This window comes from Aotus nancymaae, unplaced genomic scaffold (assembly GCF_030222135.1).
Source record: "Aotus nancymaae isolate 86718 unplaced genomic scaffold, 86718_ANA_hifiasm-v0.15.2.pri h1tg000040l, whole genome shotgun sequence".
NCBI classification, from domain to species: Eukaryota; Metazoa; Chordata; class Mammalia; order Primates; family Aotidae; genus Aotus; species Aotus nancymaae.
In genome coordinates, this window is record NW_026988454.1 from 125,221,429 (window position 1) to 125,248,615 (window position 27,187).

Below are 27,187 nucleotides of genomic sequence, written 5' to 3' on the forward strand. Positions count from 1 at the left end.
CAGAGTCTCGCTCTGTTGCCCAGGCTAGAGTGCAGTGGCACGATCTCAGCTCTCTGCAACCTCCACCTCCTGGGTTTAAGTGATTCTCCTGCCTCAGCCTCCTGAGTAGCTGAGATTACAGGCGCCTGCCACCACGCCCAGTTAAGTTTTGTATTTTTTGTAGAGACGGGGTTTCACCATGTTGGCCAGGTTGGTCTCAAACTCTTGAACTCAAATGATCTGCCTACCTAGGCCTCCCAAAGTGCTGGGATTATAGGCATGAGCCACCATGGCTGGCCCTCAATCAAGAGTTTAAAAATAACATTGGGAGGCCGAGGCAGGTGGATCACGAGGTCAAGAGATCGAGACCATCCTGGTCAACATGGTGAAACTCCGTCTCTACTAATACAAAAAATTAGCTGGGCACGGTGGCGCGTGCCTGTAATCCCAGCTACTCAGGAGGCTGAGGCAGGAGAATTGCCTGAACCCAGGAGGCGGAGGTTGCAGTGAGCCGAGATCGCGCCATTGCACTCCAGCCTGGGTAACAAGAGCGAAACTCCGTCTCAAAAAAAATAAATAAATAAATAAATAACAACTCAGAAATGAAGAAGCGATGGCAAAAATACTGGTGGTGAGCCACAGAATCAGTTTAAATATAAAATGAAGGCTGGGCGTGGCAGCTCACGCCTGTAATCCCAGCACTTTGGGAGGCTGAGGCAGGCAGATCACCTGAGCTCAGGGGTTCGAGACCAGCCTGGCCAACAGGGCAAAACTCCATCTCTACTAAAAAGACAAATATTAGCCAAGTGTGATGGTGTTTACCTGTAATCCCAACTACTCAGGAGACTGTGGCATGAGAATTGCTCAAAGCTGGGAGGCAGAAGTTGCAGTGAGTCAAGATCGCACGACTGCACTCCAGCCTAGGCAACAAAGTGAGATTCTACCTCAAAAATAAATAAATACAAATAAAATAAAATAAAGTCCCAACTACTTGAGAAACTAAGACTGGAGGATTGCTTGAGGTGGCCTGAACAACACAGTGAGACCTTGTTTCAAGAAAAAAAAAAAGACTAACTGTAGTGAGAATTAAGGTTTCAGAGCAGAAGGAAATGCATAGACTTTAAAAACAACATCAATACAGGAATAATACAAATTGAGGAGAAAGAGCATGCTATTTCCTCATCTTCAGAGCCTTGAATTATGCCATCTAAGAAACCTTATTAAGAACAATTATAGTTTCTTAATGTTTCTCATAATATTAACTTCAGGGAGCTCTTTTAGAAACTATTAATTTTTGTGGGGAAGAAACACTACTTCAGTTTCTTTTTCTCCTGTTAGATTCACATAAAATTAGATTCAGAACTTTTAAAGTAGCGTTTTAATATAAGCATTTCTATTTAGCCTTCCACCTAGAAATATCTTAGAGACACACTCAGAATGCTGTTCACCTAATGTTAGTAGTTATCTCTGTGTGGTTTTTGTTTTATTTTGTTTTTGAGACACAAGGTCTTGCTCTGTTGCCTGGGCTGGAGTGCAATGTTGCAATCACGGCTCACTGCAGTCTCGATCCCCTGTCCTGGGTTCAGGCGATGTGGCTGAGGCTGGGACTGCAGGTGTGCACCACCACACATGGCTAATTTTTTTTTGTACAGACAGGGTCTTACTATGTTGCCCAGGTGGTTCTTGAACTCTTGGTCTCTTGCCTTGGCCTCCCAAAGCACTGGGATTATAGATGTAAGCCACTGCACCTGGCACTGAGTGGAGGTTTCCCTAAGATCACCCAAACTGTCTTCAGTTCTTTATAATAAGAATGTATCATTTTTACAAAAACAATAGAGTCATTATTCTGAAAAAGTAAGATTGGTGAAATGTCTGTCTTCAGCATGGTGTCTAGAGGCTTGTCAGTTTGATTTAGTAAGAAAGCCTAAAGGATGTGTGTCATGTCACAGGAATGTGCAGTAATAAAATGGAATTCAAACTAAGCAAAAAAAGATGTACTGAAATTCAAAAACATCATGGGCTAGGAATTATAACTTCTAATTAAAACAGCCTGGATGCAACTTGATCTATAGATTCAATGCAATCCCAGTCAAAATCAAACACAAGTTATTTTGTGGATATCAACAAACTAATTCTAAAGTTTAAATGAAGAAGCAAAAGACTCAGAATATCCAAGTCAGTATTAAAGGAAAAGAACAAGGTAGAAGACTGACACTCCTCTGACCTCAAGAGTTACTATAAAGCTATAGTAATCGAAACAGCGTACTATTGGCAATAGACAAAGATGTCAAAAGACCACAATAGAGAGAGAGCGTGGAAACAGATCCACATAAAGATACTGATTTTTGACAGAGGAGCAAAGGCAATACGATGGAGCAAAGATGGTCTTTTCAACAATGATGCTAGAGCAACTGGACATCGACATGCAAAAAATCAATCTAAACATAGACCTTATACCCTCCACAAAAATTAACTCAGAATGAATCTAAATATAAATATAAAATGTAAAACTATAAAACTCTTATAGTTAACACAGGAGAAAGCCCAAGATGACCTTGGTTATAGAGATGACCTTTAGATACAACACCAAATACATCATCCATGAAGAAACCAATGATAGGCTGGACTTTGTTGAAATTAAAAACTTCTGCTCTGCAAAAGACAATGTCAAGAAGTGAGAAGACAAGCCACAGAAGTCTCAAAACTCAACAGTAAGAAAATAACCAACCAGATTATAATAAAAAACGAGCGAAAGATCTGAAACCCTCACCAAAAAAGATAGATGGTAAATAAGAAAACCTGTTCCGCATCATATGTCATTTGGGAACTTCAAATTAAAGCAATAAGGTATCATAAACCTATTAGAATGGCCAAAATTGAAAACACTGACAAATGCTGGTGAGGCTGTGGTGCGACAGGAACTCTCACTGCTGGTAGGATTGCAAAATGGTGCAGTCATTTTGGAAGACAATCCAATGGTTTCATAAAAAACTAAACATACTCTCACCATATGATCCAATTATTATACTCCTTTGTATTTACCTATATGAACTGAAAACTTATGTCCACACAAAAACCTGCACATGAATGTTTTTAGTAGCTTTATTTATAATTGCCAAAACTTGGAAGCAAACAAGATGTCCTTCAGTAGATGGTTACATAAATTCTGCTATATCCAGACCATAGACTGTTACTCAGCACTAATAAATGAACTACTGAGCCATGAAAAGATGCTGAGGAAACTTATGTGCCTAATACTAAGTGGAAGAAGCCATTCTAAAAAGGCTACAGACTATATGATTCTAACTATTTGACATTCTGGAAAAGGCAAAACTATGGAAACAGTAAAAGATCTGTGGTTGCCAGGGGTTAGCAAGGAGAGAGGGATGATCAGATAGAGCATAGAGGATTTTGAGGGCAGTGACACTACTCTGTATGATACTATAATGACAGACATATTATTGCACATTTGTCCAAACCCATGTAGGATGTAAAACACCAAGAGCGAAGTGAACCTAACAGAAACTGTGGACTTTGGGTGATAACGACCTGTCAATGCAGGTTCACTGACCGTAACAAATGCACCACTCTTGTGGGGATGCTGATAGTGGGGGAGGCTGTGTAGATGTGGGAACAGGGGATATATGGGAACTCGCTGTACTTTCCATTCAATTTTGCTGTGAACTCAAAGCTGCTCTAAAAAATAAAATTTAAAAACTCCAGCCTGGACATTTCCAGGAATTAAGATGGTCCAGTAGAGGAAGGGCACAAGAGATGAGAAGGGGAAGCGAAGGAGTGAGATGAGGCTGGAGTGGTGGCCAGGACTTCTCCTGTGGGCATTGGAGAGCCACTGAGGAGCAAGGAAGGGAGGTAACCAGACGCTGGGGCAGCTACATGGACGGTGAATTGGGATGGGGGATGTGCGGCAAGAAACCAATGAGGTAATTACTGGCAGAGTCAAAGAGTGAAGCAAGCTCCTAGATGGGGACAGCAGCAGTGGAGCTCCGCATGCGATGAGGAGGCAGGATTATCCAGAGCTTGGTCCTGGTCGGAAGTAGAGGCTGAGAAAAAAGAGAGGAACCCCTTGAGGTTGCCCTAGTCTTTTTGGACATGGTAATTTAGAGGTGCTTTGGAGTTGGCAGAGATGCCCTCCCACCACGTGATGCACAGGGTTACTGCTCAGGTGAGAGGTGTGGGCTGAGCATAGACTGGAGGTGATCTGCCCATGGCTGGACGGTGAGGCATGGAGTTGAGATATCCCAGGGAGAACCTGCAGGCAGAACCATAGGAGAGACCAAAGTTTCAGAGACAGGCAGAAGAGAACGAACCTATAGAGGAGATAGAGTAGGAAGAAGAGGTCCAGGAAGGGGTAGTGAGTACCACAGAGGCCAAGGGATGGAGGGGTTCTCCACAAGTCAGTGTCAAATGCTATAGAGGGGTGGAGAAAGACGAGGATTGAAAACAGGCTACCTCACCACCTTTTAACAAGGAATCAAGCCCTTGCCCCTCACCCCTTTTTTTTGGGAGGGCTGAATTCTGGTTTTTAAGGCAGTAAAGGAATAGAACTGTGGAAAGGGATGATTCTTGAAGAAGATATATTAGGGTTGGAACAAACAAGAATGGACATTTTATAAAAACAAGTATTTTAAAGTGGCCTCCAGACTTCTTGACTTATAACCCGAATAATCATTTAACAGGACATGACTTACCGTCAGTAAGAGAACAGTAGAATAAACGACAGCACACCCACACCATGGAGTATTAACCATTAAGAAGAAGGGACTGGAGCTCTACCAGCTGTCCTGAAGAGAACTCTGTGAGGAGTTGAGTAAGAAAAGCAGCACACAGAAAGGGCCTGTAATATGATCCCATTTTCGGTAAAGCAGTAACAAAAACCCTGTTTATTAGAGAGCATGGAGGAAATTAGGGAAAGATACACAGCAGGATATGGCTGTATATATATCACAGTTACCTGACTAGGAGAAGGGGTGGGGTAACATGCGGAAGAGGAAGGGGCAGCAAGTACTAGTGGAAAATGAAACAGGAGGACACCAAATAGCATATAAGAAACAGTCCTAAAAAAAAAAAAGAAAGAAATAGTCCTGGCCAGGCGCAGTGGCTCACGCCTGTCATCCCAGAACTTTGGGAGGCCGAGGCGGGTGGATCACAGGGTCAGGAGATCAAGACTATCCTGGCCAACAGGTGAAACCCTGTCTCTACTAAAAATACAAAAATTAGCCTGGCATGGTGGCGCGTACCTGTAGTCCCAGCTACTTAGGAGGCTGAGGCAGAATTGCTTGAACCTGGGAGGTGGAGGTTTCAGTGAGCCAAGATCGCGCCACTGCACTCTAACCTGGGTGACCGAGCAAAACTCCGTCTCAAAAAAAAAAAAAAAGAAAGAAATGGTTCTAATTATGCATTCATATGAAACTGTGTGTGTGCGTGCGCACGCTCATGTATATATAATGGGCAAAAAATGAACACAAAAAATGTCTTAACTCAAATCCACCCTGAGTTAACAGCACGCTGAGAGCAGCCTGTCATCTGGTGGCAGCTGGGGTGAGCCAGTGAGGGGCCTGGAGTCCCGCAGATGTGCCTGGCTGTCCTGAGAGAACCAAGGACGCCATGGGTGCGGCATCACTGGGAGGGCACCTGGGCTGTGTGCAGCAAGCTGGTAAGAAGGAAACAGGTGTCCAGGGGCTCACTTGCATTCTGGGTGAAGTGCATGGACAGGAGAGGGTATTCACAGGAGAACTGAGATTTGAGAATTAATGGGAACAGCAGATGAGAAGCTGCTGTGGGCAAGGTCTGGGGTGGGGAGAAAAAGGAAGCTGTGAATGCAAGGACAGCGCCAGGTGCGAATGTTAAAGACCAAAGCCAGGCGGGCACAGGGGAGCCCCACAGGCCTGCCTCACCAGCAGGATGTGGCTAGAAGTCTCAGGTCATGGGAGAAGAGGAACCTAGAGAAAACTGGAAATTAAAGAATGACACCAACAAGAGGAAAGTTCTTATCAACCAACACTTTTAATTGCAAAAAGTAAGAACTTTCATTACATGGAACTTTAATTTACATACATTTTACATGGTGGAAGTCTTTACCAGTTTGCAGTATCCTGCACTTGAACGCATAATAGCTAAGCCATTTGGAGCCCCTGTGGCTGAGACAGCAGCCTGACTTCCTCTGCTCCCTGGGACCATCTAGGCCCACCACACCCTGCTCCCTGAAGAGGAGCTGCAGCTGACCCTGGCTCCTGTCCCTGATGATGGCGGGGAGCACTGCACTGAGTCCCTGGCTTGCCTGCGCCTCCTCCATCCCTGACCCTCGGCATTGGTTACTGACCTTTCCATGGTGGTGGGGGCAGGGGGTAGCATGTGAAGGAAGGGAAGGAAGGGAAGACTGCAGTCACCATTTTTCTGAGGGTAAAACTGTGGAAAGAAGTATGGAGGGAAGGCTGTCTGTGATAAGATGGCGTTCTCTGGGAATGCCCTGTGTCTACTGGCTCCTGTCACCTTCCTGGAAAGGTCTACAATGCTGAGCGGCTGTGGTGTGAAGAATGGGATGCTACTGTAGTGGCTGCACAGGTGACCTGCTACCACCAAAGAGCTGCTCTGGGGAGTGATGGTGTCAACGAAACTTGGCACAGAGCAGATGTCCCAACTCCCCAGTTTCTGTCTGAAAATCAGAACTCAGCTGGGTTCTCTTCTCCACACACTGCTTGCCGCCGTGGCTCATTCTTGGACTGACGGCTGCTTCCTGCCAGACAGACACACTAGGCAGAGGCCGAAGGGTCTCTGGTCCAGCCCTATCAAGTCCTGACAGTTCCTGGCCTCCTCTTAGTTATGTAACATTCCTTCCCTCCACTAGTGTGAAAAAAGTCTGGACATTTCACGGTCTCCAGGGAGAGAAAAATGACAGATGTATTTAGCACTAATGCTTAAATTATGCAGGGCAGGGAAACCAGAGACACTGAGGGACCTGGACAACAGACAAGCTGGCTAGAGGGCTTCTGTTCAAGGCCAGCATTTAGTCACACTGCGTCCATAGTGGGTGGACTTGGATGTGGTGCACGAGAGGGAGAGCACCTGTCTGTCTCCCTGACATGCTTCTGGAAGAGGCTGCTGGGAACGTGGAGACAAGGGTGGGGAGGACCGGGAAATGTCTGCTTCTGGTGACACAGCACATTCCTGGAGGCTCCTGATTTTCATTTGCTACAGGGCTGTCTCCATAAGTGCCTTCACCAGCTTCCCAGCTTCCTAACTCTGACATGCATCGGCTCTGTACACATCTGCAGGTCCAAATATGGAGAGACTTTCAGCCTAAAGTACAACTTTAAAGCACATCTCTGACATTCCTTCCTTCAAGAAGTTCTAGCGGGTGATGGGTTACCACTGAAAGGTAATGAGTGTGGAAACTTGTATACTCAAGAGAGCTTTTCCTTCATTGTTAGGAGAGCTCAAAATCCTAAAAGGCCCTTCTGTTTAATAACCGATTCTCAAAAGGTAGACAAAATTGTCTCTCTCTGTGCAAACAGACATGCACCTTTCCCTTTCTTTCTCCTATAACCTGGCTTTTTCTCCTTTATGGACAAGGAGATGCAAACATTTGCTTTGGGGTTTGAACATTCACTATGCAAGTGACTGGGTAATGAGCAAACTCATTCCAGATGGTATTAAAATGACTGAGGCCATCACCTGCAGCTAAGGAATGTGAGGTTTTGTTTTAAAATGAGTGTACACTGAGGCCTACACTGGGTTTTGGTAGAAGGGAACAGAAAAACCAAGAACTGAAAAACAAGTGATGTAAACTCCAAGGGGACCCACAACTGGAATTGGGCAGAGTCCCTCCTCTGTCACACATCTGGAAGAATGTGGAGACAGGAAAATGGCTGGACACAGTTGTGTCCAGCTACATTCACTCTTAAAAAGAGTTTTCAGATGGGGAGGGGAGACGTGAAAGGATTTTTATAAAAGTCATATGGTTAGATTCTTTCCTCCTCCATTTCTGTCCAACAGAGTTTTAAAAACAAAGCCTGCGGAGTTCCTTGCTCACTGATCCCCATCCCTAGCTTCTCCCACCCCAACGGGGGCACATCTGAGTCAACAACATCTACTGCTCTCTCCTTGGGCACGATGCTGTGATGCATCACAAAAATGATGTGCTATGGAACCAGCTACCTACCTGCCAGCGGTTCACCGCTCTAAGCCTCCACTTACTTACTTGTAAAATGGGAATCTAACACCTACTTTACAGGATTGAGTGAGGACTAAAGGAGATCATGTATATCAGGCACTTTGTAAACTGGAATGAACCAGACAAATATTATTCCTGTCTCTCAGAAAATGAGCTCCCCCCACATCTGCCCATTTCATAGACTGTTTTGTATTTCATCGAATAATGAAGTTCTGTTTTCATAAACCGCTATTATTATTATATATATTTTTTGAAACAGGGTCTCATTCTGTCACCCAGGCTGGAGTACACTGGTGCAATCAGGGTTCACTACAGTTTCCACCTCTCAGATTCAAGTGATCCTCCCACCTCAGCCTCCCGAGTACCTAGAACCACACAGGAGTGCGCCATCACACCCTGTGTGGTTCTAGCTAATTTTTAAAATTTTTTGTAGCAATGGAGTTTTGCTATATGTTACCCAGGCTGGTCTTGAACTCCTGGGCTCAAGCAATCTGCCTGCCTCAGCCTCCCAAAGTGTTGGGATTACAGGCTTGAGCCACTATATGTGGCACCACTACTCTTTTTTTTTTTTTTTGAGACAGAGTTTTGCTCTGTTGCCCAGGTTAGAGTACAGTGGCACAATCTCAGCTCGCTGCAATCTCTGCCTCCCAGTTTCAAGCAATTTTCCTGCCTCAGCTTCCAGAGTAGCTGGGATTATGGATGCCCACCACCACGACTGGCTAATTTTTGTAATTTTAGTGGACATGGGGTTTCCCCCTGTTGGCCAGGCAGGTCTTGAAATTCTGACCTCAAGTGATCTGCCTGACTTAGCCTCCCAAAGTGCTGGGATTACAGGTGTGAGCCACCGTGTCTAGCCTGAACCACTATTATTTTACTCTCTCTCCCCCGCCCCAAAAAATTGAGGATAATCTCTGCCTCTTTTCATCAACCATAATAGGTATAGTACCCATTCACTACTTGACTGCTGGAGAGCTCAGGACATTTGGATAGAAATGTTTCAAACTGGGGCCAAAGTAGCCTGTCTCCTCAGAGAGCTGACTTCTGGGCATACGCATCTCCATGGTGGGAGGCTATAAGAAGGTGAACCGAACTCATGTGCAGAGGTCACCACCATGTCACCTCCTAGTAAATGCTCAACAATCTTATAAACCACCCCCTCTTTAGAGCCCTATGGTTTTGCTCTTACTGTGGTGGTGGAGATGGGGAATTGGTCAGGTGGTCCTATCATAACCCAGCGACCCCGCTTTCTCATCCTGACAACTCTCTTTCCCACACTGGGCCATGCAGAGGAACTTTTGCTGCTTCCAGCTAGATGGCAGGGGAATCCTGTGACACAATGCACAGGGCCTTGGCCATTAGAAAGGGACTGGCTGGCAACCCCTAGCCACTCCCGTCGCTCTGGCCAGTAGTAGATTCTGCTTACCAAAATTAACTTGAGAGGAAGTTGAACTACTTCTGTGTATCTAGAAAACCCTCTTTGGAGGAGTCTCCCCTAATTCAAATTTACACTCAAGTCTGAACTGAATAGATTTTCAGTAAAATGAGTAGTATATGCACAAAAGTCTCTACTTATCTTCTGCTACAATCATTTTTGTTGAACTAAAAAAAAAAAAATGGGGTTTAGGGGACTTTCCCAGGGGGAGCCTCAGAATACCAACACACGCAAAGGTTTCTTAGTTTCCAAAGTTTTGATCTGAAGTGGGTATTTTATGGACGTTCAAAAGGGCAGGAGTGAAATGGGAAAAGGAACACAGAGTAACTCACAGAAACAAAACAGAGATCTCAATCATCAAAATAGTTGCTTTGTTCCTAAGAAACTCTTCTGTTAAGGGGTCTAATTTTTAAAAACTCTCAGGGGGCCTCTAAAGCACTTGTTTACATACAGCCCTTCCCCACGTGGGGCCAGGGTAAGGACGCTGCAGAGGCTGTAAATGCTTGCACAAAGCCGGCCTCTAGATGATCCCTCTGACTTAAAACCTCTTAAATCATAACTGCTTAGCAGGATGACTTTTGTATGTACAAAAGTTTTGTTTTTCCTGTATTCATCCACACAAGGGGCTGATTAAGAAAAAATTCCCTCAGGTACAGCTCATCCTAGTTTCACTGAAGCCCGCAGAGGAGGCTCTGATGTTTTCACCCTGAGCTCTGTGAACTCTGCTTGTCCTTTGCAAGCCCACAGACAAACAGGCCATTCAAGTGCTCTATGATAATGATCCCCACTGCTGTTCATGAGACACACAGAGAAAGAGGGCCTGAGGGAAGAGGTGCAGGCTTCTCCAGGAATGAGGAGGGCCTCACAACCATCTTCACTCATCACTGTCTGCCTCTGATCCATAATTCTGACACAGACACCTACTGTAACCATTTGATTTCTGCAATTGAGAACCAGAGGCCAAAGTGTAGTTTGTTTTTTCTTCATCTTGGCAATGGCATGACCAGTGGCCAGGTATCTAGTGGTGTCAATAAAGGAATAATATAGAGAGAAAAAAAGGAAGAGGAAAAGAACATCCTTATTTACACCATTTGATTGTACACACCAAAAGCACTTGGGAGAAAACAATGCCCAGAATGAACCATCCAATCAGAAACACACAGCTTTATATTATTACAAAGAAGAAAAATACCTCACCTTGTTTCCCAGCAGCACAAAGAGGGAAATCATTCTAAGACGGAGATCACATAGTCAGTTGCACGCCCAGCTGACAAACATTTTGGGTCTAGATTTCCTCCCTCAACCACATTACAACATCGGCTTTGACACATCTGTAAAACATCTTTTCCACAGATACTCAGACCCTAAAGATCAAACCAAGGGAGGCACCCTCTCCCCAGGCCAGCTACTCTAATTCATACCCCTCTGAAGACATTTGGTAAAGGCAGCACAGCTGACAAGAGCAGTGCTGCCTCAGCAGTAGTGGACTCTGGCCCCACCAAGGCAGGAGGGACCAGAGCCGAGCTTCCGAGAAACCATCCAGATAGGCAAGGGAGAAGGGAAGGGAGTACGATGCGGGTATTAGAACCCGATGAAATGGAAGAAAGCATTACCTTGGGAGTTACCATTTCTAATTATTATAAACTCAGACTCCAGCCTGGCATCATAGAGACGCCAAGAGCCATGGACAATGGGAAAGAAGTGCACTTCCTGGCTGTAATTCAAAGTTACCTGACCTTTTCCACTGGTTCTAGATTCCATTTTGCTTGGGAAACTACAATGACTTTAATCAGCCATGGCTTTCCATAAAGTACAGGGTGATGTGGCCAGGAAGATGGGGACAAGCAGGCCCACTGGTAAAGGATGGTTCTGACATCAGAACATGCTGGCTGCCCTCTCTGCTACCAGGGAAGGAAGCTGGCCATGCAGGTGAAGGAAGGCACCAGCCCTGTTTCCTGCCTGAGGGGCAGCATCAAGGCTGTAGCGCCCAAAGGCAAGGAAGAGATCAGTCTCAGATGGGTGCTGGCAGAGTCCTAGCCAAGTGCCCAGGCTCAATCTTTGCTGAGCCATCTGCGGGAAGAGTCAGAAGGGCTAGGCCCTGGCCCCTGCCTGGCAGCTCACAGCTGGCTCACACATGCATGCAAAGGGCAGGTAACTAAGTAACCCACCCCTGGAAAGCAGTTTCATTGTTTTTGTTTTTATTTTTCCCCTTTCAACCTTGTTTTCAGCTCTGGAAGCTGTTCCTGTGCACAGTTCCGTTTCTTACAATTCTGAGAAAGTGGTTCCATCGCAGATGACCAAAGGCTGGACCCCTCTGGCTATAATGTAGACTTTCCAGTGGGTGGCACCGGCATATCCTTGAAGGGAAATAGCAAGAGGAAAGCATGTAAATGTCAGTGGGTGGGCACACCTGTGGGCAAGAGCAAGGCGGGTCTGCCAGAGCCGGGCCTCAGGGTACACCGCAGAGTCAAAGACAAATCTTTTTCTATTCAATTTAGTTTCTGGGTTTTTTTTGTTGTTGTTGTTTTAGAAATGGGGGTCTCACTATATTGCCAGGCTGGTCTTAAACTCCTGGGCTCATCCTCCTGCCTCATCCTCCTGTGATCCTCCTGCCTCATCCTCCCAGAGTGCTGGGATTACAGACGGGGGCCACCACGCCTGGATTAAAGACAAATCGTGCTCTGAAAATCTGGTACTTCCTAGCATAAATGTTCCTAGTTATTATCAGTCCTCTTTAGGTGCTTTATCACCACCCCTCACCCAGGGAACTGTGAATCAAATTCAGCAGGCTTACAAAGGCAGGCCGCTCTAGATGAGGCTGCTGTTGAGCATCAAATCTCAAGCTTTTACAGCAAGAAGACAGAATAGATTCTGAGGGGGCACAAGACCTACTAGCCAATTTTCTGGTGTTTACCTATAATACACTTTCACTACAGAACATCCAGATTAACCTAAATCTAAACCAGCACTGCCCAAATTGGGTTCTGCAAACAGTAGTGTCCTGTGAGATATTCCAAAGAAAACAGGTTCCATGGCCAAGTAAGTCTGAGAAACACTAGGTTTCTCCAGGGCTTTTCAACATCTTTGATACACTAATAATACACTAGGCATCAACAAGACAGGCATTTCCCAAAGTCGACTGACTCATGAGCCCGATTTGCCAAGGGTCTTTTCAAGGGGCTTCTGGTCCCACCTGTGGGGTCATGAGTAATCTGAAGAATCGTTTGGAAGCGCTGACCTATTGTTTGAGTGGGCTATGAAGGTAAACCTAAAAACTTTAACCCTTCAATAATCCCCAGTGATGCTGAACATCATTAAGCCTAGAGTTTACAATATATTTTTTTTTTTTTTGAGATGGAGTCTTGCTCTATTACCAGGCTGGAGTGCAATGTCGCGATTTTGGCTCACTGCAACCTCCGCCTTCCAGGTTCAAGTGATTTCCCTGCCTCAGCCTCCCAAGTAGCTAGGACTGCAGGTGCACACAACTGTGCCTGGGTAATTTCTTATATTTTAGTAGAGACAGGGTTTCACCATGTTGGCCAAGATAGTCTTGATCTCCCAACCTCATGATCCGCCGCACCCAGCCTAGTTTACAATACTTTAAAAATTTCTTTTAATTCATTGTTTTTAGAGACAGGGTCTCGCTTCATTGCCCAGGCTGGAGTGCAGTGGTGCCATCATAGCTCACTGCAGCCTCAAATTCCTGGGCTCAAGAGATCCTCCCAACTCAGCCTCCTGAGCAGCTGGGACAACAGGTGCATGCCACCATGCCTGGCTAATTTTGTAATTTTTGGTAGATGCAAGGTCTCACTATCTTGCCCAGATTGGTCTCGAACAATCCTCCTGCCTTGGCCTTCCAAAATACTGGATTATAGGTGTGAGCTACCCTGCTCAGTCCCTAACAATACTGTCTTGTACACTTAAAAATTTGTTGAGAGGGTAGATCTCATGTTAAAGTGTTTTTACCATAATAAAATACAATTTTAAAACAAACAAAAAAATCTCTTGGTGGGAAATTTATTCTAGAGTACTCTGGGCCCTGCTAATCTTTTAATGAAGAGTACTGAGTAGAATTCAACTTTTACTTGGTGACTCCAGAAGGGTCATGATGGGCAACAAATGTCCTGTATAGTGACTGCAGATGTTGTACCTGACCCCTGAAGGTTTTCTGGTGATCTGGAACCCCTCTCCCCTCCATCTCCACAGGACAATGTACATTTTGTCAAAAATCATAGAACTTGCATGTCGTGGTGCCATTCTTTTTGTTTTGTTTTGTTTCTGAGACGGAGTTTCTCTCTTGTTACCCAGGCTGGAGTGCAATGGCGCGATCTCAGCTCACCACAACCTCTGCCTCCTAGGTTCAAGCAATTCTCTTGCCTCAGCCTCCCAAGTAGCTGGGACTACAGGCATGCGCCACCATGCCCAGCTAATTTTTGTATGTTTAGTAGAGACGGGGTTTCACCACGTTGACCAGGATGGTCTCGATCTCTTGACCTCGTGATCCACCCGCCTCGGCCTCCCAAAGTGCTGGGATTATAGGTGTGAGCCACCGTGCTCGGCCGTGGTACCATTCTTAAGGGTCCTTGGTGGTGGAGCTGCTATCTGTCCTACAACACTGAATGATTCTTCTTCTTGGTCAGGGTCTGCTTTCCTGTCCTCATCGTTAACTGTGGCAGCCACAGCCATCACATCAATTTCTGACACTGCTTCAGGTACTGGGTGGCTTCCCCATCCCTTCATGCCCCCTTTTTTTCCCAGACTTGCTCTCTTCTTCTTATCTTCAGTCCCTATCCCTCTCTGTGTTCTGTCACGTGACTGGCCTTTTACAGACACCGTCAACTACAGAGATTCTTTCTTTCTGGTCAACAAACCAGCCAGGCACAGCACAGCAGGTAGCATGCTCTGGATGTCAGGCTAATCTGGACTATCTGCACCAGCGTTTGATGCTCAAAGCTTCCTTGATCACTGCCAGACATTTTTTTCTTTTTCCCTAATTCTGTAATTGGTATTCTGGTTGCTTGTGGGAGCAGGAAATCTGGAATTCAGATAACTAAGGTGTTTCTGTAGTTGTCTAAACTGTTAGGCATTTGTAAAATATAAGACAGGAACTTCTTCAAGCACAACCACACACTCCAAACCTAAATATGCCACAGAGATTTTTGCAATAGTCATCTCTTGTGCTAAGAGCCACTCCATTACAGGAAAAAGATTTCGAACAACTTCCACACAAGAATCCTCCTTTTTGTAGGAAGTTTCCCAAGAGCCAGGCCAGCTGTGCTCCATTATTAGTTAATGCTTGATTTGTACATTATTTTTATTTTTCATTTCTAAATTGAATAAAAGTTACACAATTTAAAACTTGGCATAACTTGTAATCCAGTTCCTACCCTCATATGAGGTGTGAGGTTTCCAGGGATTTGGGGGTCTTCTAAGTGGGTAAAATTAAAAGAATTCAATTGGAAAACCAGTCTGGGCTCTGCCAGAGATTCCAGGTCTCGACTAGGCTTTGAGAGGCAGGAAAAACGAGGTCAATAGTGAAACTTGCAGATTTGCTTCTTCCAAGAAAACTCTGCTGTCAAATTGAGTGCTACTGACAGCAGTTGATTCAAACCTGTTTCTTTGGAACAGATTTTTAGGATATAAGGCACGGGACTAGTCACATTTGGGAAAACACTAAGCCAGAGTCAAGGGTGAGTTATCAATGTAAAGCTGTGACTTGGCTGTGGCCAAGAAGGTAACATTTCCTTGTGTGACCACCTGCCCTTATATACTGCTTGGTATTGCTTTATTTGCAAAATGGGTATCATTCCTGGATTGTCCCTTTCCTGGCTTGACTGTGTTCAAGCAGACACTTAAGACTTGATGCTCTGCTCGACTGATGGTACAGTCTTGGGGTGGTCACCTCTCCTCTCTGGGTCTCAACCTTTTCATCTATAAAACAAGGGCTTGGTCTAAATATTTTCCATAGTCCTTCCTAATTTGTAGTTTCTATGATCAATAGACACATGTGTTCTGTATATGTACAAGACATTTCTTTCTGCTATGTTTTCTCATTAAGTTGTTCCATTTCTAAGCATAAATGTTGAGCCTGTTAATAGGAGAATGTTATTTTTGATTCTACTAAATAGAACTTTTGTGAAGACAGTATGTGATTCTTAAAATAGCTTTTGAGTTAAAAACTGAAAAGATCCATGGCTGACCCTGCCCCACTGAGGCCCTACATACCGATATCCCCCGGCTCTATCGGCATGGCCACAGACTGACAATGTCTTCGGCACTGGAAGGGAGGGATGAGCTGCAACATGGCCTCACCACTGCCAATGGTAAACAGGTCATGCATCTTATGCATCTGGAGGAAAGAACAAGGAGGAAAGGAAAAGGAAAGAAAACAAAATAAAAGCAGGGGGTTTGGTAAATAAAAATGTTTTCACATACGGCTCTGAGTTTCCTAGCCTAAGCAAAGAGGAAATAGAACCAATAACAATATTTGCAATTATGTCCAAAAGACAAAACAACCTACTTTTTCCTAAGAATGGCATCTCTTGGTACTAAGACCAGAGTAAAACCTTTTCTATAGGTTCTCCTAAAGAGGTACTGTGTGATTTAGTGGGCAACACCCTCAACAGGAGTCCCAGAGTAGACCCTGCATGCGCTTCATAATTTGCAACTATTTTTGGCCATAGCTTCAAAGTAAGCCAAAAGAAGATACCAAATTGCAATAACAAAGGTAGTTCTAGCAGAAACCAACACATGGTGGTTGAAGTATACAACGTTCTGAGATTCTGGTTTGATGAAAACTTTTTAGATAAATAGATAATCGGCATATCCTTTGGGCACTCTTCCACGGAATATTATTTCTTACTACCAAGGCTCTGATAAGAGGTGCACAGCAGCAAGTTAAAGTTTACACTGTCTGGCAAGACCCAGGTGAGCAGATATGTCAGACTACCCATTAAAAACTAATGCTACTAGGACTGGCCTCTGCCTGTGAAAACTAAGGAGACAACCAGCATATGCACCTGCACAGGTAACTACTGCACTTCTGAGGGCACGCTACTATCGGCAACAGGAATTAAGTGCAACCTGCTATGTGCCAGGGAAGGAGCTGTGAACTCTGGGGATGGGGCTGGGACCAGGGCAGGGAATAGGGATAACAGGAGAGGTGGGTCTTGCTGGGACATTTCTCCTTCATTGATGATGACAGAAATCCCTGGGCCCTCCTCTCCCTTCTCCTCCTCCTATCTCCTGCCCTTCAGAGAAACCCTTTATATGCCCATATAAAGTGGGAGCCAGAAGTCCGACTCCCTGGGCCACGTCTTGGTTTTCTCTTCACCACTCAGGGCTTCCAGAGTCTTGAGCTTTGGGCCCATCTTCCTCTGTTCCCAACCCTGGTCTCTCTGCTGCTGCCATAGGCCCTGCCCATGATGTTTCCATGGCAACACTAGAGACATTTGACCTGCTAATGTGGTGACAGGGACAAGCCTGGTGTTTTTGGCCGGCCCGCAGTTGACTGGTACTAATATTGGCAGAAGCCTTAACATCTATAGTCTTGAAAACAATGTCAGAAGACCAAAACAAGTGGCTGGATCCCTTCTTCACACAGACCTGAAGTGGGCAGGGTCATGTTCCTCCATTCCCAGGATGGGAAGAAACAGACAACAGGATGGCACAGGTCAGCCCTAGGCCACACCGTGGAGTGGGTGAAGTGGGCCTTGGAGCCCCTCACCTTCTCCCCCAGTGCCACCTAACAGTCAGGTCCTCACTTACGTCCCAAAGCTGCCTTTGAACACTGGGCCCACAGACACGTGACTGTACCAGGGCCCAGGGCCCAGGGATGTGGACAACAGGGTGGAGTAACAAGGCTGGGGAGAAAGGAGAGCTTGGGCCAGGGTGGGGAAACAGATTCTCTAAGAAACTGGGCTCTCAGGAGTTTTGCCTATTTGGCCACTGCCCTTTCCAAAACATCCTGGAGAACCACAGGATGACTTTGATAAGCATCTGAATAACTCTGTATTTACTCCTTTGGCTGAGTTCCTTGGTGTTGCGCAGGCTGGAGAAATTAACTTTGGTATTCAAGTGGTAAAACCAAGAGAACGATAAAAGCCCTCACCCAGAATTATATTTACGAAGATGAAGTCATACAAGGGCCTGGAATTCTAGCTGGCGACAGCAGAATAAACTTCTTTAAAATCTGAAGCAAGAGCCCAGCATCTCCACCCCAGTGCTGGCTGGCAGAACTTCTTACTTCTAGACAAAATGATTGTTTTTATAGGTTTTTAAATTCCTTTAACATAATTCAGCAAATTTGGAGCCAAGTAATAGTATCAGGAGGTGGAAGCCACGGTCCAGAGTTGGTAGGGGGCCAAGGTTTGGGAAATTTTTTTTACAAATGAAAATGCATGCTTTTAATTCTCCCAAACCAATCCAGGCTCAAAAACCTTCCTTGGGAATGAGACTCAACAAAAGGAGCAATTCAGAGAAAAGTAAACAGACACAAATGCAGAACAGCTTCTCCCAGTCCACTGGCCCCAGAGAGGTAAATTTGGCTCTGAGCACTTGGCCCCAGACTGAGGTGGGAAATGATAGGGGCAGAGTGGGCTTTTCTTCCCCAGCTGCATTGCCTGCCTATCAAATCCTTCCCAGGCTCCCACACTTTTTGCCTTTCCAGTTCTGTACCAGAAATCTCTTAATTGTTTTATTTCTGATGAAAACTGCCCTGGGGGTGTGAGGGTAAAGGGTGTATCCTTGGGCAACTCGCTTAATATCTCTGGGGCTGTTTCCTTATCCACAAAATGAAGAACTTATTCTTTTAATCTACATGCTATTCCTTCATAGCTTTCTTTTCTTTTAAAAAAAAAAATGGGGATAGGGTCTTGCTATATTGCCCAGGCTGGTCTGAAACTCCTAGGCTCAAGCAATTCTCTGGTCACAGCCTCCCAAAGTGCTGGATTACACACATGAGTGACCACCATTCATGGCTGCTTGCCTACTTTCTAATTTAAGGTAGGAAAGTCAGGCTAGTTGCACACTCAAGTCCTTCAAATTTTAAGATTTCACTTCCTTTAATATAGAAAAGTAGCTTGCCTCAGGTGTTAAGGGCAGGAGGTAGATTTGCAAGGTAACTAGACTTTCTGGAAACCCATCTTCATGTCACGGTGGGCCTCTCCAAGTCTCCTGGCTAGCAGCAGGAGGGAAGAACTAGACAGTGTGGGTGTCCCCTCAATTCACCCTCTAATGCAGGGAAGGCCTTGATTATGACATCAGTCCAGCTCCCAAATAAGGAAAATTCTAGATCCAAGTCCTCTCAAAATTTCCTACCTTACTCCCCACAACAGGTTCCGGGTGAAGAAGGAAGCACTTGTTTAAAGAGGCATCTTTAGGAAATGGCAGATGAGTGAAAACAGGAAAAAGCTCACGTAACATTTGTGATCTGTTCAGAGGTCTTCTCCTGTAGCAGTTTGAAACAGAAAAAAAGGAAACAGGTCAAGCCAGCACATGACTAAGAGAGAGCCAAGTAAGGGTGGGGAAACTGTGGGCGGTGGGTAAAGTGGGAAAAATATGAGTACAGTATCTTAAGTAGTAGGTCCCTGAAGAATAGTTGCACAGAGTCAACGAACTATAACGTGTATACACAGAGGCATAAACTCTACAGCCATGATTTGAACATGTGGGCGGAGTGTTGCTAAATTGCAGCTAAAACAACATATAGAGGAAGGAAAGAAACAATCTATTCATTCTATCTTGGAGAAGAGATTGAAGTAAAAGCAGGCCAGGCGGGGGAAGGAAAGAAGAGAGGAGGAGGACGGGACAAAAAACATGACCCTTCTTCCGAGGCAGAGGGAGATGCAGGGGAAAGCCCGTTCAGCTTGTTCAACTGGGCACTCTAGCACGCAAATAAATGGCACATTTAAAGAATGATAGAAGCATTAAGAAATTAACAAAATGCCTGAAAAAGCCATTTTAATTCCTTTGGAACAGTTCTTAGATGGAAACTGGCTTTCTTTTCTTATTAGACAGCAACCTTCACCACAAGGAATGAACCATGGCTTCTGCAGGACACAGGAAGGAACAGTAGGACAAACCTGGGTTTTGATCCTCGCTGGGTAACCTTAGGCAAGTTACTTAACCTCTCTGTTTCCCACTTTTCTTTCTCTTTTTCCTTTTTTTTGAGACAGGATCTCGCTTTGTCACCCAGACTGGAGTGCAGTGGTATGATCATGGCTCACTGCAGCCTCAACCTCCCAGGTTCAAGGCATCCTCCCACCTCAGACTCAAGGCATCCTCCCACCTCAGCCTCCCAAGTAGCCTGGATATTTTTTGTAGAGACAGAGTCTCCCTATGTTGCCCTGGCTGGTCTTGAACTCCTGGGCCCAAGTGATCCATCCGCCTCAGACTCCCAAAGTGTTGGGATTATAGGCATGAGTGATGCCTGGCTACTAATTCCCACTTGTCTGATCTGAAAAATGGCAACAATCATTCCCACTTTCCAGAGTTATTATGAGTGTCTCCAGCGAGCCACAGATACTAAGCAGCAAGGCATGCAAACAAGTGCCAAAAAATGCAGTTCTCCTTCTATTATTTGTACTCTCTCGTCAGCCCCCAACCTGAGGTCCCATTCCACATAAAATGCCAAACACATACTTTAGAAATACATTATGACTCTATTAGACAAACTTGCTGTCCCCGCCCCGGTGGCGCCCCTCCTTCTGACACATCTCTTCATCCATCCCTTTTATGTCTCATCATTGGTTTATCAGTGGGATCCCAGCATTGGACCTGTAGTGTGCTGGGCCCGTGGTAGCGGCTCAGTGATAGCTATTACTGCTTTGTGAGTGTTACTGGTCTGCCCCTTTCCTACTCTCAAGCTAAGTGCCCCCGCTTTTTTTGAGACAGAGTCTTACTAAGTCACCCAAGCTGGAGTGCAATGGCACGATCTCGGCTCACAGCAACCTCCACCTCCCAGGTTCAAGTGATTCTCATGCCTCAGCCTCCCAAGTAGCTGGGATTACAGGCATGTGCCACCGCACCTGGCTAATTTTTGTATTTTTAGTAGAGACGGTGTTTTGCCATGTTGGCCAGGCTGGTCTCCAACTCCTAGGCTCAAGTGATCTGCCTGCCTTGGCCTCCCGAAGTGCTGGGATTACAGGCATGAGGCACGCACGCACGGCACTCAGCCCTTTTCATACTCACCATGGATAAGGAAATGGGAACCACCGTTCAGGGAAGCAGCGCCACCACTTGGTGAAAAACCCTTCAGGGAAGCCTTCCATCACCTCGGGGTACTGGCACAAAAAATGCTGAATCTCCTCAGATGACAAGGGCTGTCCCGTCTTGGCAAGGCAGGAAACAAAGCAAAACAAAACAACAGAGTTACTTATCAGAAATTTCCTAGTGCTTGACCTAGCCTTTAAGCGAGCAGTCAATCAGTGGGAGACTCAGGCTTCTTGCTCACCTTGATCACCAGTGGATGGAGCCTCTCAAATTTCCTTGGGGCGTCTTCCAGGAGCATCACCTTCAGAGGTTCCTGGGCACAGCCAGTACAGTTGGCAGGAATGGGCTCTGACTCATTCTGCTCACAGTCCTTTGTCCACCAGGAGTCAACGTCTGAGAGAGGAAGGGACATGGAGAAAGCAGATATTGAAAGTGTATAGCTGGTACCTTAAGTAGCTCCAGCAATGAAACAAGAAAAGAAAGACATCATCATAATATTTATTTATTTATTTAGAGACAGAGTCTCACTCTGTCACCCAGGCTGGAGTGCAGTGGCACTGTCCAGCTCACTATAACCCTTGCCTCCTGGGTTCAAGGAATTCTGCCACAGCCTTCTGAGTAGCTGGAACTACAGGTGCATGCCACCACACCTGGCTCATTTTTGTATTTTTAGTTGAGATGTGGTCTCGCCATGTTGCCCAGGCTGGTCTTGAATTCCTGGGCTCAAGTGATCTGCCCACCGTGGCCTCCCAAAGTACTGGAATTACAGGCACAAGCCACCGCATCCAGCCCATAATAATTTTTAAAAACAAACAACGGTAAGCACTGGAGACCGCTGAAACATACATATAAAATAAGCAGCCTCTGAGGAGGGAGTAGAGGACAGGGGCAGGAAGGAGGGGTACTCTTCTCTATATACCTTTTTATATTTTGTGGAAAATATCTTTTAACATATACATGCATTTCCTAAATCAAATCAATCAAATAAAGTATAACAGCTGGGAAAAACATTCAGCAATGTGGAGCTAAACATGTAGTTCTCCCAACATTTTCTAACTCATGACTCATATGGCCGAAATGTCTACAGCACAGAGGGGCTGGTGTGATAGAAAGGTGAAGCCCCCATCACTGCTGTGCCCTAATGCACTTCTCACACGTGCTAGATGTGTGCCTAGACCCTTGGTTCACAAGTACACATGGGAGCCAGAACTCTGGGAAGGAAGACTGAGAAAAGGGCACAGAGGAGGGAAGGGATGGAGAGGGTAGACAGGGCTTTTCTGGAGCCATCTTTGGAATAAAGTGAATTGCAAAGTGAATAATAATAAATAAAGTTTATTTATTAATAAATAATAAATAAATAAATAATTAAATAATATTAATAATAATAATAAAGTGAATCTGTCTATAAGATGACCCTCTATCCCAACTCAGGAGGGGGTGAGACTGCCAGCCACAGTTTCCACCTCCACATGCTGGTCAGAAATGGAAGACCCCCAACCCAGACCCCGATGTGAATGACAGTGGCTCCCTGACACGCCTGTGTGGTTTGGCTCCTTCTTTGAGGGACTCTTCTCTCTGCACAGCCTTTTCCTAATTTCCTCTGTTGCCATCCTGTTTATAATGTTATTCCATTATTTCTTGTTTACTTTCTGTTCCACTTTGAATTTCATCTGTGTTCTCTGAGAAATACATTTGTTTTAAACTCTGCTTTGAATCCAGAATGTTTGAGAATATGGTTCTGATTAAAATCCAGTGAAACCAAATCAGGAGAGAGCCTAGAACAAATGATAACAGACAACCAAATGTGGCTGAAACGAAGTCAATTTTTTAAACCAATAAACATACTTGGAAACTGACTCTTAACCACAAAACATTTTCTGTGGTTGTCAGTAAGCACTTTATCCTTGTTTTCCGCGAGGCAGTAGTAGTGGGGCATAGGAAATCCTTGTCAGGAAAGTACCGTGTTTGTTCTTGGCCCGTCTCCTGAGCATCCTCCATTTCTTGCAGACAGTATCTGTGTTTCCTGGAGGCAACTGCCACCTACCTATCTCAGCCAGTCTCAGCCTGCAGGACGGTTATCAGCCAGAGGATTAATGCTATACCCCACCCCTGGAAGGGCGCCTCTCCTCCCACAGTGCTCCGGGGAGCAGCTGAAACCCTTTAGTACCACCTGTTTCAGTGGCACACTGAGGTTGCAAAGTGGCATTTTTTTATTCTCCAATAGTTTCAAATGTTTCTTATTCAGGGTCAAATATGATAAATTCTTGCCAATATGCAAAAATTCTGGGTAACGGACACACCATGAGGCATAATCATAACAATATGTTACAGTTATATAGCATTTCAGTTTCCAAAGTACTTGTAATGGAAGGGGAAGGGGAAAGAAAGCTATTGCACTGAGTGCTTGCCCTGTGCTAGTCACTTTCCTGTGTTATAGCATTTAATTTTCACCATGTACTTACTGAGGAGGAACCACTATTCTTATTCTATGGATGAACAAACTGAAAGTTAGAGGTGATAGGATGTTCCCAAGGTGCCAGAGTGCGGCAGGAAGAACACAGGAGATGTTGGGCGTGCAGTGGGGGCTGGGTAAGGAAACAGAGGCTGCAGAGGAAGATGTGGTGAGGGCTTCCAGGGCTTGAAGCATGTCTGAATCTACTCAGAACAAACACAGGAACTGTTGGAGACTTCTGAGCAGGGGTTTCTTGATGTTCTAGGAAGATTATTCTGGGTTGTGATTTAGGGTGCCCTAGAAGAGAGAGGCTGGGAAAAGGAAGACCTGTTTATATTTTGGTTTTGCCTTTTTTTAGGGAAAAGTGGGTTGCACTGCGATGAGAAGTGAAATATAATGATTGAGGCAGTGGGAATGGAAAAAGGGGTGGATTCTAGAAGCAGTGATGATGAAACTGACAGCCCCAAGGAGCACTACTGTGAATGTTTGCACCACACTGTCCTCTGGGTCAGCGTCATAATAAACCTGCAGATCTCTGCTATCGCCCATGTCATTAGTGCTCATCTAGGGAACGTCATCTGTAGATTTATTATGACACTTTTCTGTACTAGTGTGTCATATTCCAACAGAATCAGTTAATTATGACAATCTTCCCAGGAGATGACAGTAAAGCACCAGGAGAAAGGGGTATCTTCCTCGAATTTGTATGAAGGTGCTGCATGGGCTAGCAGTGAGCAGCTCTGAACCTAAGAGTTAGGAGAATTATTTTAACTATAACTTATTTATTTATTTTTTTTTATTTTTTGAGACAGAGTCTCCCTATCACCCAGGCTGGAATGCCTCAGCCTCCTGAGTAGCTTGGGATTACAGGCGCCTGCAACCATGCCTGGCTAATTTTTATATTTTTTGTGAAGATGGGGTTTCACCATGTTGGCCAGGCTGGTCTCACACTTCTGACCTCAGGTAATCTGTCCTCCTCAGCCTCCTAAAGTGCTGGGATTACAGGCATGAGTCACTGTGCCCAGCCCGGCCTAACTTATTTAATTTTAATTTTATTATGAGCTTTAGATATTCTTGGGATTTCCAGGTGAAGATGCCTTTAAAAAGCAGATAGAAGAAGAAAACCCAGTAAATGGAAATCAAGAAAGAAAAAGAAAGTAGGAATAGCAAACTAAAAGAGAAACTTGGATGTGGTGTTCCCTGAAGGTCTAAGAACACAAGTAAAAAAAAATGTTAGTACTAAAAAGAGAATTTAATAAGGCGACAGAATACAAGATACATATTTTCAGATACATAAAAATCAATAGTTTTCTTACTCTACTGACCACAATCAGTTAAAAACTGAAATGGAAAATGATCTCATTCATAATAACTAGCAATAAATTTAACAAGAAAGATAAAACAGTCAGGGGTGGTGACTGACGCCTGTAATCCCAACACTTTGGGAGGCCGAGGTGGGATCGCTTGAGCCCAGGAGTTTGAGATCAGCCTGAGCAACAAAGGAACCCCATCACTACAAAAAACATATATATATATATATTTTTTTTTTTTGAGACAGGGTCTTGTTCTGTCACCCAGGCTGGAGTACAGTGGCACAATCTGGGCTCACTGCAGCGTCAACCTCCCAGGCTCAAGTCATCCTCCCACCTCAGCCTCCCAAGTAGCTGGGACTACCAGCGTATGCCACCATACCCAGCTAATTTTTGTATTTTTTTTGTAGAGACAGGGTTTCCCCATGTTACCCAGGCTGGTCTTGAACTCCTGAGCTCAAGCAGTCCACTCGCCTTGGCCTCCCAAAGTGCTGGGATTACAGGCGTGAGCCACCCGTGCCTAGCCGATAAAGTATAAACATAGATTTTAATTCAGTGAGAAAAGGGTAGATTCAATAAATCAAATTGGGACAAGTGACCATCTCTATGGAAGAAAATAAAGTTAGATCCCTTTCACCTTATACTGAATTAGATTCCACATTAATTAAAGATACAAATAGATAACACAAAATTTTTAAATTAACTAGAGAAGCTGGGCGTGGTGGCACTTTAGTCCCAGCTACTCAGGAGGCTGAGGCAGGATAATCTCTTGAACCCAGGAGTTCAAGGCTAGCCTGGGAAGATAGTGAGATCCTGTCTCAAAAAAAAAAAACCAACAAAAAAAACAACAACAAACAAAAATAGCTACAGGAACTACTCCAAACCATAGAGAGTTCATGTATTTTCATGAGTTCTCACTTATATAAAAATTTGTCTGTAAATGTGAGACTTTAGATTAATTGGTCAATCCCTTTGGACATCAGTTTTCTCATCTTTGAAATGGACATAAAAACAGTATCTACCCTATGAGACTGTTGTGAAGACTGAGATATGAGTATTTTTATAATCTTCGGGGCAAGGAAGGCTTCCTAGAGGCTCTAAAGAAAAAATGGGCAGATTTGTTGCATATAAGAGACAAAGAATCAGCATCTCTAATATATAAGCTTCTATTTGATTTAAAAAAATTTTTTTGAGACAGGCTGTCACTCCGTCACCCAGGCTGAAGTGCAATGGAACAATCACGGCTCACTGCTGCCTTGACCTCCCTGGGCTCAGGTGATCCTCCCACCCGGTGGCCCGCAAAGAAGGAAGGGAAGTGATGAGGAAAAAGGATCACTGGAATGGGGTAGCCTATGCCATCCATCTGCATTAAGGGAGCCCAAACTTTAAAAGAAAGAACTACTTTTGATTTCTCTATAGCCTTGAGATCACCAAGGTGGATAAAGAATTCGCTTAGACAGAGGAAAGAGCAGGCAGTGAACTGGAGGTGGGGGGTAGGGTACAGGCTCCTCCTCCCTACCCCACAGAGTCCCTGACAACAGAAAGAGATGTGGCCAGACTCCAGTGTGGCCTCCTTCCATCTGAAAAGGTTTTGTCTGACGTGTTCTCTATACAACTGGCTGGAGCCATCATGCCACAAAGTGAACACAATTCCAACCTGGGAAACAGCCAACAGCACACAGCCAGCCCCACCCTTGCCACCCTAATTCACGGCTTTTCTCTGACTACCTAATATGCTGCATCGCGCTTCTTTCCAGCCCTCTTGTTTCTAACCACTCTTCCTGAAGCACCAGACAGAAAAGGCAGTGGAAATTATAAGCAACTTCCTACCCTTCTTTTAATTTCTCAAGTTTCTTTACTCCCTCATATATCCCTCATACCAGATATTTTAAATAATTTTTTAAAAGGTATGATAGAGAAATCCTACATATAAAAAGTTCAATAGGCCGGGCGCAGTGGCTCACGCCTGTAATCCCAGCACTTTGGGAGGCCGAGACGGGTGGATCACGAGGTCAAGAGATCGAGACCATCCTGGTCAACATGGTGAAACCCCGTCTCTACTAAAAATACAAAAATTAGCTGGGCATGGTGGCGCACGCCTGTAGTCCCAGCTACTCGGGAGGCTGAGGCAGGAGAATTGCTTGAACCCAGGAGACGGAGGTTGCGGTGAGCCGAGATCGCGTCACTGCACTCCAGCCTGGGTAACAAGAGCGAAACTCCATCTCAAAAAAAAAAGTTCAATAAAGGTTATGACTTGTATTTCAAGTTGTCACCATGATTTGGAATCATTTCACTGTTGGAGATGTCAAAAACAGTCTCTCAGACAGAATACATTATTGAAGTCAAAGTGCAGAGACCACAACTACCCACCCTTCTTTACAAGTTGGGCACTGGGCAGAAAAATGGACAGGCCAACATCTGACCCATCAGGGAGCTTCCTGGTACTTGAGAGTTGTTTACAAGAATAATAGACAGTTCACTGTAGACAACCATAACATACCCTGGAATTCTGAGTCGGGAGAGTTCTGTTACACAGATTATTTATCTGGCCAAAAAAAAAAAAAGGATTTCTTTCCAGGATAAAAACTCCCTCTGGATAAAAAGGATAGTGA

General features: G+C 44.9%; 1 protein-coding gene across 12 annotated transcripts in view; it reads right to left on the reverse strand.

Annotated features, from left to right (window-relative positions):
• Positions 1-10,751: 10,751 nt before the first annotated feature.
• Positions 10,752-27,187, reverse strand: part of CUNH6orf89 (chromosome unknown C6orf89 homolog) — a 51,238-nt gene continuing 34,802 nt past the window's right edge. For all 12 annotated transcript variants that reach the window (XM_012464306.3, XM_012464305.3, XM_064361092.1 and 9 more), the window contains 5 exons: positions 21,055-21,206; positions 20,793-20,932; positions 18,921-19,050; positions 15,828-15,951; positions 10,752-11,959 (listed from right to left, as the gene is read on the reverse strand). In XM_012464306.3, coding sequence (XP_012319729.1) covers positions 11,865-11,959; positions 15,828-15,951; positions 18,921-19,050; positions 20,793-20,932; positions 21,055-21,206 — 641 coding nt within the window. In that variant the 3' untranslated portion in view covers positions 10,752-11,864. The remainder of the gene's footprint in view (positions 11,960-15,827; positions 15,952-18,920; positions 19,051-20,792; positions 20,933-21,054; positions 21,207-27,187) is intronic.